General features: G+C 38.3%; 1 protein-coding gene across 3 annotated transcripts in view; it reads right to left on the bottom strand.

The window, feature by feature from the left end:
- Positions 1-2,899: 2,899 nt before the first annotated feature.
- The window catches only part of WDR70 (WD repeat domain 70), a 305,870-nt gene continuing 294,398 nt past the window's right edge, over positions 2,900-14,371 (bottom strand). For 2 of the 3 annotated variants that reach the window (XM_044916945.1, XM_021696297.2), the window contains exon 18: positions 2,908-3,086. In XM_044916945.1, coding sequence (XP_044772880.1) covers positions 2,999-3,086 — 88 coding nt within the window. In that variant the 3' untranslated portion in view covers positions 2,908-2,998. Of the gene's footprint in view, positions 3,087-14,371 lie in introns of all 3 variants that reach the window. The other variant, XM_044916946.1, reaches the window with a different exon arrangement.

Here is a 14,371-nt window from a genome sequence, read left to right on the forward strand (position 1 = left end):
AGCAACCATGGGGGCAAAGGAGGGAGCAACAAATTGTCTGCCAGGATAGGTCATGGAAGGCTGCTCAGGAAAGGTGACATTGATCCTCATATTCTTTTTTTTTTAAGATTTTATTTATTTATTTGAGAGAGAGAGAGTGAAAGAGAGAGAACATGAGCAGGGGGAGTGGGAGGGGGAGAAGCAGACTCCCTGCTGAGCAGAGTCCAATGCTGGACTTGATCCTGGGAGTCTGGGATCACGACCTGAGCTGAAGGCAGACGCTTAACCGACAGAGCCACCCAGGCGACCCCGATACTCATATTCAAAAACAAACAGGCAGACAAGGGAAGAAGTCGGGACAGTATGTGCAAAGGCATTGAGGTGCAAAGCACCTGGTACTTCCCAGATTCAGAGTTGCTGGAACTGAGAAGCATGTGCAAGATCAGTAGGAGTTAAAGCCGGAAAGACGGGGAGAGGCCAAATGTGGGCATCCTAAGCGCCACACAAATGGGTTCAAACTACTGACACAGATGCTCCGAAAGGCTCTACGCAGAGGGGTGAAATGATGGGTTTTAGTTTTAGAAAGCTAAGTCTGATGGCAGAATAAAAGATGGATTTGATGAAGACCAAATGAAAAACAGGGAGATTAGTTGGGAGGGAGGCTCCTGGGAGGTCCTGGTGAGGGCTAAGAGGGACTAAATTCTAGCAGGGGCAGCAGGGAAAGAGGTGAAGGTCAAATAGAAGATGGTGAGCAGATGGCATGGATGGAAACTGGCAAATGATTACATGAGGTGGTGGGGGGGTAAGGGAAGAGTCATTATTATGACTTCCAGGTCCCTTATTTGAGCAAATACAAATGCAGTTGACCGAGATAGGGAATGTAACGTTGTATGGGGTAAGATAATGAGGCCCGAGGGGCATGGGGAGTGTGAGGGCCTGGGGAATACCAACTGGAGATTCTACCCTCGTGATGGGACTACAGGTCCAATGAGCACCCACTATTCGTCCAGTCCTGGTTCTGAGGTCCTCACTCACCAAAATTGATATGGAAATCCTATGTGTCTTTTGCCAATCTTGTGTGGAAAAATAATTTTGTATCAAATTCTCAAGTGAGATAATCATCTCAAGCCTGAAAAGGGCCACTTGTGTTGTGGGTAACAATGAGAAAATCATCTTCGTGCTAATTCTGTCTTTCTCTCCCCTTACATCATAGCAGGCTCCGCCAAGACCACTATGATCAAGTTTTTATTCCTCCCTCCAACCCTCCGCGACAACTTTTGGCTGTGCAAGACGAATACTTCCATATGGTGCAATATTTATGTTAAGACAGGAAAAAAACACAAAATGCTTTCAGTAAATTTTATCCAAGAAACCGTAAATTTACAAATCCTAAGCACTTGGAACAAAATATTGGTCTGTAATTGATTTTGGATGAAGTATATTTCAACAGAAATAGGAAACTTGGAGCAGTTTGTTAATTACTGATGCTTAGAAATCTTGGGTGTCTTCGTATAGCCTTCCCTAACTATAATCTCAGATAGATTGACTTCTTGAATCTCTTTTGTCTGTAAAATGGGTTTAGCAATTTTACCTACTCATGGGTTTTTTTGTGAAGATTAAATGAGCTATTGCAGGTAAAGAACTCAGAATAGAAGCCATCAGAAAGTTAGGCACATAGCAAAAGTTAGTTCTTATTACCTATAAGCTAAGTGATGAGGGAAGGGGAATAGCATGAAGATGGGGCTGGAAGAGGAAAAGGACAGAGAGTAGATGACAAGAATGAAAGATTTTAGGATTTATTTATAGAGGAATGCCCACTGCCACCCACCCCAGAACTGCAGGGGCAGGAAGGCTGTGTACCTGTGATCTTGGTAAAAAAGATTTTTTGGGAGGGGGTGCATATGTGAGGCCTGCAACCTTCCAACACACATTTTGGGTCATCACTCATTTTTAGAATTATTTAATTCACCAGGACAAATGAGAGCAGGAGGGAAAAAGGCAAGAGGATTAAAAATTCCTGAATTTTCTAGTGGGGACTATTTGACATGCAATATTATTACCCCAGGTCTGTGTGAAAGCAGTCCACAGAATTTTATTCTATTGACTCATTATTACTTTGGGCAAACTGCCAACTTTTGTTTTAGTTTTCTAGCCACAAAAGCACAACGGTCTTTTAGAACAATGTTTTAATGTCTTCTAATTATCGGTACAAAACATTTCCATATTTTTCCAATTTAACAGTGATAAAAATCCGGCAAAGTAGGTATCATTAGCTCTATTTTAAAATGGAAATGGTATATATTCATTACATGCCAGGTACTATACCAAACGCTATCCAAGGAATATCTCATCTAATCCTGTAACAAACCTATGAGGGTGGTGCTATCATCATCTGAGGCTAGAAGACAGAAGTTTAATAACTCCCAAGGTGACCTAGACAGTAAAGAGCAGGGCCAAGGTTTGAACCCACATGGGTCTGACTTCAAAGCCTGCTTCCTAAATCCTAAACACTGTATTCTGCTCTTTAAGGATAATCAGATACATGTTCTTCTTTCCTAGTACAGCAATGCTTTTAAAGCCTGAGCTCAGCCTAATTATTTATAATCATGTAAACAACTATTGTGAAATTATACAGAAATATGAAACTTTTTGATGTCTACTTCCATATTATGCTCCTAGAATTGCTCAAGACACATGTCCATTTCAATGTACATTTCCCTCCCTCAACGTTATAAGAACCTGTACAAGACCAATTAATTGTTGAATAAAGTTCCTAAACTACTTGGTAATAGGCTAAGAATCTGTTTCTTATTTATTTATAATACAGATTCATAGTTGTAGTTAAGAAAATATAAGCACAATTTTAGTGAAGGGTAGCTACCAATCTTTTGAAAGGTTCAATAATGCAAACTACAAAAGGTGTTCATAAAAATGTATTTTTTATTTCATTTAAAAAACAAAACAAAACAACTGTCCAATATCATTCCCCCTCATGCAAACAGCTCTCATGTGAGAGTCTTCAAATTTTACGCTTTTTCCATTCTGGCTCATTCTTTGCTTCCTCATCATCAGATTCAACTTGGGCAAACATGGTTTTGGGTTGAGTCCTAAAAGAAAGTTAATGAAAAGAGGAAAAATTTAGTCAGCAAGTGTTTATTAGATTAGACTTTGCTACTTTCATCAAGTGGAAGCACATCTGGGGATCAACTACATCTCAATTATTAAATATGAATCATTAAACTTCTGGCAAAGAAAAGGATAACAGAAATTTAATTTTGTTCATCAAAAGAGCCAAAGATTCTCTTAAAGATTTCCCTCTGTGGCAGACTGTATGCTGTCCTTTTCTTAAATAAAATGAAAATACATCAAATTCAGTAAAATCTTGTATATTCATAACCATCCTCTAGTTCAAACTCAGGCTAATTAGGACTGTTTGGGAGTCCAAATTATAGTCACCATGCAAGAACACACATGATCTTTATTTACAGCTCTCTGCATTGTTCCTAGAATTAAGTAGTCCAAATACATGTGATTATGGTGCACATGAACAGGAGAATTTGAGATAATTGCTTTCTTATTTAATGAGTCTAAAATGATAGATAACATACAGAGTAACTTGAGCACTGCCAGCAAAAATAAAACAACAAAACAAACAGATGGGACATTCTCTCCACCCCAAAACCCAGTTCAGTGCACGGAAATGTCAAGCATTTTAGGATGCATCACTGACTACCATTGTTGTAATATTGGCACATGGTGCCTCAAAAGCGATCTTTGCATTAGGATGTTCTGGGCTTTGTAAACATACCTGGTTCAATGACTTTTCTTTTTACACCATTCACACAGAAAATAATTTCAAGAATATGTGAAATGGTTATAATTTATGCTCCTTTTGGTTATGCTACTGCTGATTCCCTTTTAAAAACAGCTCTATCACATTATGAGGAAATACTTTTTGAAAGCTTTCTTATTTTTTTGGTTTCAGGAGAATTTAGTAATTCATCACTTACATATAACACTCAGTGCTCATCACAACAAGTGTGCTCCTTAATGCCCATCACCCATTTAGCCCATCCCCCCACCCCCCTCCATTAACCCTCAGTTTGTTCTCTATCGTTAGGAGTCTCTTATGGTTTGCCCTCTCCTTTTTTTTCCTTTCTCATAGGTTCATCTGTTTTGTTTCTTAAATTCCACATATGAGTGAAATCATATGGTATCTGTCTTTCTCTGACTGACTTAGGTCACTTAGCGTAATACTCTCTAGCTCCATCCACGTCATTGCAAATGGCAAGATTTCATTCTTTCTGATGGCTGAGTAATATTCCATTATATATATATATATATATATATATATATATATACCACATCTTCTTTATCCATTCATCAGTCAATGGACATTTGGGCTCTTTCCATAGTTTGGCTATTATTGATAATGCTGCTATGAGCATTAGGGTGCATGTGTCCCTTCGAATCTGTATTTTTGTATCCTTTGAGTAAATACCTAGTAGTACAATTGCTGGATTGTAGGGTAGTTCTGTTTTTAACTTTTTAAGGAACCTCCTCCATTACTGTTTTCCAGAGTGGCTGCACACATTACGAGGAAATATTAAAGCCCTATATCTAAAGATATATTTTAACTCACATCTTCATCTTGAATTCAATTCATTATATCAAGGTAATTCCAGAATGTTAAAAGAATGACAACAACCATTCCTTTTCTTTGACAAGTGAAAACAGGGTTAAAACCTTATGTTACTTGTTGCTGTCTCTTTATTATCCTGGGAAGAAGTATAAACCATCCACATTCACCCTGATGGTGCTCTGATGCAAGCCATGTACTGGAATTCCTCATGCATAGGTTAGTCAAAACTCCTGTCTCTCTAGTGACCCACACACCTACCTGCAGCCCATGGTGTCCCCATACACAATCCAGTCAGTTGAAATTCTTGTCACTTCAAGACACTGTTATGACATCTACGAACAGGTCATAGCTCTAACATTTCCAAAAACAGCTGCAGATTTTCATAGGTCATGAGTTGCTGAGTTACTAGAAAGCACCCCTGCTCCTCTTCCCCCAACGCCAGCTCTCTAACATGCAACAGTAGGGCAACTGGTGCTCATTACATATTTCATCTTCTGGCAAATATGTGGACTGCTGAGGTATGGACAAACCAATATGGGAACAATGTGGTTTAAAAATCCTTTGAATTAGATGTTTAATTTCTAAAGAGAAAAAAATAACATGGTCTTGTAACCATATCTGGCAATGCATCCTAAGACACCAGCTCGAATTGTGGATCACTACATCAAAAAACCAAAAAAAAAAAAAAAAAAAAACCCTAATGATATATTGTATGGTGACTAACATAATAAAATTAAATTAAAAAAAAAAAAGACACCAGCTCATCGATGTTAGTTGCAATGAGACTTAAGTACTAAGAAATTTTAATGGTGTTTTTTTGGAAATAAAAAAAGAAATTAAATGACAGATCACAGGAAGAACAGAACCTACAGTTTAAAAAGGTTATTTCATTTAAGTAATTGCTCTCATATTGTACCTACTTCCCAAAAGTATTTTTTGCAAGTTGGTGGCTAACTGGAAGGGCACAGAATGAATGGAACTATTTCACAGAGGGCAGAAAGGGAGTAAAATGATTGTGAGGAGGCATGGGGAATGTTTTGGGGGGGATGGAAATGTTCCATCATCTTGACTGAAGTGATTACACAGGTGTATACATTTGTCAAGACTTGAAATGGGTGCATTTTGCATTTTATTATACATAAATTATACCTCAATAAAATGGACTTATAAAGAAAATCAAAACGAATAAGGAGAAGGGTAAACATAATAATACAACACTCAATTTCCTAGTAGTCAAGACAAAGACAAAGGAAATGTATTAGTTTTCAAAGGAGATAACTCTTCCCCCCAGCCCTAAACTCAGAAAAATTCACTGAGTAAACTTTTACATCAGAATCACTTAGGCTGTCAGACTGAATTACCAGATCACAACAGTTTCCTTTGTCCTCTCCAGGTATCTTAACTTAGGGGATACGAATTTGTTTGGAAGGTAGAATGGTCTCTTTGAGGAACTCCACGAAATTTAGTATTTTAAATTTCAGTTTTTGAACTAATAACAATATTACCAGTAAAATAACCATATTATGTATATGCAACATGAAATCATGACAGTTAGCTTTCAAACAGCCAGGCTCTCCTTCCCCCAAGGAGAAGCTAGTGTCCAAATTTTCCCAGCAGTGCTTGTTTACCACTTTGTCTTTCATTTTATTGGCCAGGTAGGGAATACCTGAGTGTAAGAAGTAGGCTCCTTTCAAAAAATGGTGCTGGCAAAATTGTACCAAAAGCAGTAAATAAAACTGGACCCTTACCTTATACCATATGCAAAAATTAACTCAAAATGGATCAAAGACCTAAACCTAGAGCAAAAACTGTAAAAATACCATGGAAAAGCTTTATGACATTGGATATGGCAATGATTTCTTTGGTAAGACACCAAAAGCATAAGCACATAAAAACCCCAGGTAAATTGAACTACATCAAATTTAAAACCTGTGTATCAATGGATACAATCAACAGACTGAAAAGGCAACCTATGAAAAGGGAGAAAATATTTGCTAATCATATATTTTGTAAGGGATTAATACCTAGAATATATAAAGAACTCCTACAACTCAACAATAACAACAAAAACAACAACAACAAAAAACCCCCAAACAACCATTTAAAAACAGGGCAAAGGACTTCAATAGATATTTCTCCAAAGAAGACAGCAAAAGACTAACAAGCACATAAAAAGATGCTCAATATTGCTAAGCATTAAGGAAATGCAGATCAAAACCACAATGAGATAACACCTCACACCCACCAGGATGGCTACTATCAAACAAAAAACAAACAAACAAAACCCAAACAAAATACCAAGTATTGGCCAGGATGTGGGGAAACTGGAACCCTTGAGCAGTGATGGTAGGAATGTAAAATGGTGCAGCCTCTATGAAAAACAACACAGTAGTTCCTCAAAAAATTAAAAATAAAATTACCATGTGATCTAGCAATTCCACTTCAGGAAATATGCCCAAAAGAACTGAAAGTGGGGTCTTAAAGAAATATTTGTACACCCATGTTCAATGCAACATTACTTAGACTAGTCAGAAGGTAGAAGCAACCTAAGTATCGTGGATAGAAGAACAGATAAACAAAATGTGGTGATACGTACAATGAAATATTATTCAGCCTTAAAAGGGAAAGAAATTCTGGCAAATGCTACATAGATGAACCTTAAGGACATTATGCTAAGTGAAATAGGCCAGTCACAAAAAGACATATATTGTGTCATTCCACTTATATACAGTACCAAGAGAGTCATACCCATGAGAACAGAAAGCAGAATGGTGGTTGCCAGGGACTAGATAGAGGAGGAAAGGAAAAGCTCTTGTTTAGTGAGTATAGAGTTTTAGTTTGGCAAGATGAAAAGAGTTCTGAAGATTGGCTGCACAACAAAGTGAATGTACTTAACAGGACTGAAATGTACACTTAAAAATGGTTAAGAGGGTAAATTTTAGGTTATGTATATTTTACCAACATTAAAAAAAATTTTTTTATTAAAAAAAGAAGAACCAGACTCTTGGACTTGGGAATAAGGAATAATGAACCTGCTACTAGAATAAATAGGAGGCACCCTGGAGAAGGCCTTAGCCTCCAATCTGGGGCCCTGCCTAGAGCAGCGCTTCTCAAACCATCTGTGGTGCAAGGCCAGGCTTTGTTTTCTAATTTCCAATCCCTTGCAGACAAATACTATATTTCTAGAAAAATAAAAAGACTGCAAAGTGCAAATCCAAATTTTAATTAGATTCCAAAAATGTATCAAATTGCTCTACAATTTCCTGCATGCTTACTCTCAGTTCCTACACTTCCCTCATGAGCACCGGTTGGTAGAGTGCACTGAACAGCACCTGTGGGAACACCTTCCCTCCCAGCTGGGGAAAGAAAGAAGTAAAGCAGGGCTCTGAAACCAGGCTGTGGAGTAAGAGTCTGTCTTCTTAACATCAACTTTGACACCTGACGAGCTTCCTTTAACTGTAGGAAAGTACTTCTCACCTTGGAAGAAGCCGGCCCTAGATGATGCCACTGAAGACTGGGTGAAAGAATGGGCTTTGAGGCCGTACTCTCACAGGCCCACCCCTCAAAGAGCAGTCTTTAATCCCTGGGAGTGAGGCATGAGCAGGTAAAGGGACATGTAGCCCACAGAGAGAAGTTTCCTGTGTTCCAATCCATCCTGCCCCCAATACCAACGTTCTCACGGCACCATCCAGAGCCTTCCATAAGAGCTATGTGTGGTTTGCTGAATAAAGACCAGGTTCCTCCAAAAAGGGCATTTGACTTGCGTACACTGAACATCTCTGTCTAGTCTAGAGAATGCCAGCGTTTTACAGAAGCAAAGTAAGAGAATTACAGCTTTAAATCTTGCAGCTATTCTTTCTTTTCAGCAACTGTTATTTTTAAATTTATTTCCAGCAGTTATTCTTTTGAAACAATTTGGAAACTCATATATGAGAACCACCCCCCCCCCAAAAAAAAACTAAATTCAGATTATCTAGGGCATTTAAAATGGATTTCTTCAGTCACTACTTTTTAAGACAATGAGAAACAGAGATGATCAGGCAGAGTTAGGAATAGAACCAAAAGATTTCTTCCCTGGGGGATGGCCTTATTTGCCCTTGACATAGATAACTACTATAAAAATAAATCAACAATGCCAAGCAGGAGTAAAATGACACATGCAAAAAAAAAAAAAAAAATGCTAATGGATTTGAAAACACTTAAAAGTTAGTCCAGAAGTCCCTGCTTTTAAAACCAATAGGAAACCAACAAATAAACAACAACAAAATACTCCAAGTCTCTATTAACATTGTCACCGGCCACAAAAGTGGATTCCTTTCTGGGCTGCTTGAAGAAACAGAATTTGCACACTGACTGTAACACAGACTTTGTTGGGTGCTTCCATAAGGAAGAGAAAAACAAACCAAACCAAATGGGCACTGAACACATGGAAATAACTGAACTTAGGAAATAACACATATAAATAAAAAATGAGCAAGAGATCTATTTCACCACCTTGAGAAAAAAGTATTTCCTTTTCTGACCCATTCCCGTCTATTTAATCAGTTCCTCCAGGATTCTATACCTGCTTTCTCAAGTGACAGGAAGTTGCCAACTCAAACTGCCAGCCTCATGGAAGATTTATGTCAGTTGCCCAAAACAAAGCCTATAAAGAGACTGACCTGAAGGAAAACGAGGTAAGGGGAACATTCCATTCAGCCAAGGGTATAATCACCGCGGTTGCTCAACAGGTCAGTAGGGACACGGTAAACCTCACTGAGGACCAAAAGAGTAACCCACCTTATTGAAATCAGCTTTATCCAGACTATCTAATTTACTGGTTTATGGCCCACACTGACCCATTTTTCTAAGTGTTAACTGAAAACTTAAACTTACAGAAGGCTGGTTGTGAAACGTGTTTTCCAGTTTGATTAACTCACTTGGTGAATAGTAAACATTTTTCACTTGACTATATATGTCAACTTGTTTACTAGAATTACCAAGAAAAGAACAGATTACATATCAACATAGTTATTGTTATGAACCATTAACTAATCAGAGAAGGGCCGAAAGGTTTTTTGTTTCATTTTGTTTTAGCTTCAGTAAACTCTGCATTTGCTAATAGTTAATATTTCATGAAGCAAAGATAAAAGTTTAAGCAAATGTCTTTCTCAAATCTATCAATTCTATTTAGATGATACTACTTGCTGAATAATTTTCCCCTTGGGACATTTTTTAAACTGAATTCTCAGACGTATTTGTACAAAGCGAGTCTTTCCCAGCAACTGTGTGTTAATGGAAAAATGTCAGAAGCCCAACAAAAACTGAGTCCCACCTTCAGTGTTTCCATCCAGAGGAATTTTACGTAGAATAGTCAGTAATGAATAAAGATTCCCCCTGCAATATTGTATGAGGACATTTCTGGGGTGCACTGTTTGTGCGACAGATTCAAACTGTCAGCAGGGCTGTCTTCTCTCTTCTGACTAAGCTCTAACCTAGGCCTTCTACACTCCCTTCCTAGTGCTCAGGCCACAGAACAATCTCAGAATGTTTTCAGCTGCAATGGAAAGTGCACAGGTCACATTCTTTTTAATTATGGATATTCTTCTGATATGATTCATTCAAAAAGCATAAAGCCAGTTCCAGGGTCACAGAATGAGTATGAGGAGAAATCACTTGTAATATTCAATCATCAGTATGTGAATATAAACCACAAGCTTTTTTGGCTCAGGGCCCATTGTTTATTATGAAGGAAAACCTCAAAGCCAAAGTCAATTATAGCCATGACCTGACAATCTGACACACTTGTTAACCCTGTTAGAATGAATGTGGTCCAGATGAACTGTGACCCAGTCATCACAATTGCAGAATTATTAAGATTAAATAAAGGGCTTGACCAAAAGATTCCATTTGAAATGGGCCCTTCTTTCTGGTGAAGAGCTAATCAAAGATAATTTTTTTTTTAAATATTAGGGATGAATAGGAAGATGAGATGCAACATGATGTTTCTAGATAAAGAATGTTCTATTTTCTTCAAAAAATGAACACATAATATTTTGGAAAATAGATAAACATATCTCGGACTCATTAAAGAGGGCACACTAACTCATAATGCCGGGTGTGTGAGTTCAAAGCCTGGGTGAGGGCAGAAAGGGGGACAAACATGAAACCTGTGGAAATGGGAAACAAAAAGAGAAAGAGAAAAGGAAAACAAAAAGAACCCTCTAAAATCACACCATTACCTGCCTTATCACCAAATGGTTAAACAAGTTAGAAGGATAAAATCTTTGGAGAGTACACAGGCCTGCGGCCGCCCAGCCACAGAAGCCGGTGTTCCCGTGACCGTAGCCCCGCTCTCTCCACACATTCACACACCGGAAACAGCCTCCGGCCAGGTCAACAAAGCGCACGGCGGAACGACACCCCGGAACTTCTGATTCTTAGTCTAGCGTTCGGCTCTGCCGTGCTGGCTCACACGGTAGCTCTTTCAGCTTCACTAGTACTTCAATTTTTTAAAAAACTGCCACCAGCTGCTTTGTGATGAGAAGCAGTACACTGTAGTCGTCAAGAGCAGAAGCTTGACTCCGAAGCCAGACTGCCTGCATTCAAATCCCAATTCTGCCGCCTGCTACCTGCGTGGCTTTAGTCAAGTTACAAGCCTCAACTTCCTCATCTGTAAAATGGGGACAATAATACCGCTTCCTTCACAGGGCTGTTGTGAAGATTAAATGAATAATATATATAAAGTTCTTAAACAAGGCTGGCACAGTGTAAGTATAATAAAAGTGTCATTATTATTATTATTATTATACCCTTTGCTTTGGCTATCACGTATTCCTCACTTCATATAAAAAGTATGTTTTCAAAAAGTTGTATGTAGCATAATACACTTGGTAAAATAATTTCTATATTAAATACAACACAGCATCTTGTTATGAAAAAAAATACTGGGGGAAATTATTTGTTATGTAAATAATCTGTTTCTTCAGCATAATCTATTCTGTACATTTTAATTTTCTAGGGGTAAATCATTTGTGGTTTATTTGTGGTTTACTTTAGTGCACAAAATAATCACCTGGGAAACTTCTTAAGTTGCAGATTTCCAGCTCCAAGCTCACAGAATCTCAGTTGGTCTGAGGTGCAGTCCAGAAATCTGCATTTTTAACCCCCTACTCCCACCCTGGATTCTGACACGAGGCAGTCCACAAAACCACTCTGAGAAATGCTGGCCTCTACACAGGAATATGGTGGACAGGGACGATCAGTCACCTAAATATAACTCAGGAAAAAAGTTAACATGTTCCTCTGTGGGCTTATGTCTCTTCTTGGCAAAAATAATATACAAACCTTTACTCATTCAAAGAATGACCTCTTTAAATACTGCCTACTAATTCAACATGACTTTAAATGGATCCTTTATAGATGGGAATGATATTTTAATACACACACATATATCCAAGCATCCTGTATCTGACAAGACACGCACACTGAAAACTAAATCGATGGAACCAGCAATAATGGCAGCTTATCTGGCAAGAAAAGTGACCATGGCTGACAGAGCTGTCAGGCTGGCAGGCTGCTGGCCAGGGGCCAGGCTCCCACACACGTCCATCTCTGTCTGATGTGTAAGCTAATAGCATTCTGGATCTATATCCTGCCCACTCTCCAGCCAGCTCCTCTTTCCTCCCTCCACAGCCACTTCTTTTAACAAGAAACTGTAATTCAATCTGACCATGTGTGGCTGAACAAGAGGCCTCTGTGATCCTGCTGTGTTTTAAAACTTCCATGGCTATTACACTGCTAGTGCCAGGAATGAAACTCGAGTCCTCAATCGGCACAGGTAAAGTGTTTAAAGACTCTCCGTTAGCATCACTGGAGAACAAAGGTGAGTATATGTCATGTGCAAGCAGGGAGATTTATGTAATGTCTAATTGGGCTTTTCTGTGAGAAAGTGAGATACAGTAAATCTTCATTTCATCACTGACACAAGTCAATTGCAGTGAAGAAAAACAACCAGACACACATTCTCAATTACAGTGACCTTTACGAAAAGATCCTTTTAAATATTAGCTTCCCTTCGAAGACTTTGCCACTTGGCAGTAAACAGTATACTCTAGCAGGTGAACGCAGGAGAAATAGCACTGCAATCCTGGCTAACAAATCATATGCCACAGCCAGTGCCATGAACTTAGTTAGTATGCAATAAATGGAAGGTGACAAAGTTGGGTGGAAGGAAGGAGATGGGAGGAAAAAGCAGCAGCAGGGCATATATTCACAGAGAGCGCAGGCCTCTGAAAAGCTCACTGAATGAGGGACAGAGAGAGCGAAGTACAGTGCTAGCCGCACTCACTGTCGACTGCAAGCTTCAGTCTCCTCGCATGCAGGGTAAAAGACATGACATTACCCGTTCTCCCCATTCGGCAGAGCTGATACTTAAGCTAGCACATTATTCAACTGTAAATATAACTAAATTGCCTATAATGCAGGAAAATACCTTTTGTTAATGCTCACCGATAAAAAAAGAACTTCTGCTTCAAGTAATTCTATTTAAAGAAAGCTGAAAATCTGGATGAATGAATCCCCAGGAAATATTAATTACTGAGCAGACTCAGGAGAGTTGGAAAATCCAAACAGAGTATTTACCATAAGGGGATGGAAAACAGAGAAATTAAGAAATCACTATTTACCCTCTCCTCCACAAAAGCACCAGGTTCTGACTGTTTCACGGGTGAATTCTAGCAAATCTTTACAAAGTAGATAGATTTAATGGTATTCAAAACAGTTTGAGAGTATATACAGAAAAGCATACAAAATTTTTCTGAAGCCAGTCTGACACAGGACAAAGAAGAAACCATAACCATGTGAGGGTCATACCAAAGATGCAAGGATAATTCAATATGAGGAAATCCAATAATATACTTCATCATATTCACTGATCAAAGTAGAAAAGTCGTATGATCACTTTCACAGAAATACAATAAATGAATCCAATAAAATTCAGCATCTATTAGAGATGAACATACCTCTGGTCTTTGTATGGTGTTTTATTTGCATGGGATGCTCTTCCCTTGGATATCGACATGGCTCACTCCTTCATTTCATTCAAGTCAAAAATCACAAAGCAGAGGTTTTACCCCAATCATCGTATCTAAAAAATAGTAACCTTTTCTTCCTCCAGTTAATCTACATCCACCCATCCCCATTTTAGTTTTATTCTTTGCACTAGCTATCATCTAAAATTTAGGGACTTACTTATTGCCTGTCTCTGCCAACTTGAATATAAGCTCCATAAAAACTACTATATCCCCATAATCTAGAACAGTACCTGACCTATAGTAGGTGTTCAATAAATTGTTACTGAAAAAATAGGAGAGAAAGATATGGATTCATCCTTAACATCTTGTATGTATGAGTTTTCAAAAATCATGCTTTATGGAGAAATATCATTAAATTGAACAATATGAAATTGCCGATATTTGACTTTTTTTCACCTACGAAAAGGGCAATTACCTGATTTAACCTAATGGAGTCACTCCTTTAAAGTTCAAATTAAGAAAAAGATGTCTGCTATCATGAAATTATTTAATATTGTTCTGGCAGTATCAGTCAATACAATTAGATAACTAGTACAAAAATTGGGCAACATCTACTCATGATAAAAACCTTCAACAAAGTGGGGTTAGAGGGAACATACCTCAGCATTTTAATGGCCATATATGAAAAACCCACAGCTAACATCACTTTCAGTGGTGAAAACTGAGAGCTTTCTCT

Source organism: Neomonachus schauinslandi, chromosome 7, assembly GCF_002201575.2.
Source record: "Neomonachus schauinslandi chromosome 7, ASM220157v2, whole genome shotgun sequence".
Lineage (NCBI taxonomy): Eukaryota > Metazoa > Chordata > Mammalia > Carnivora > Phocidae > Neomonachus > Neomonachus schauinslandi.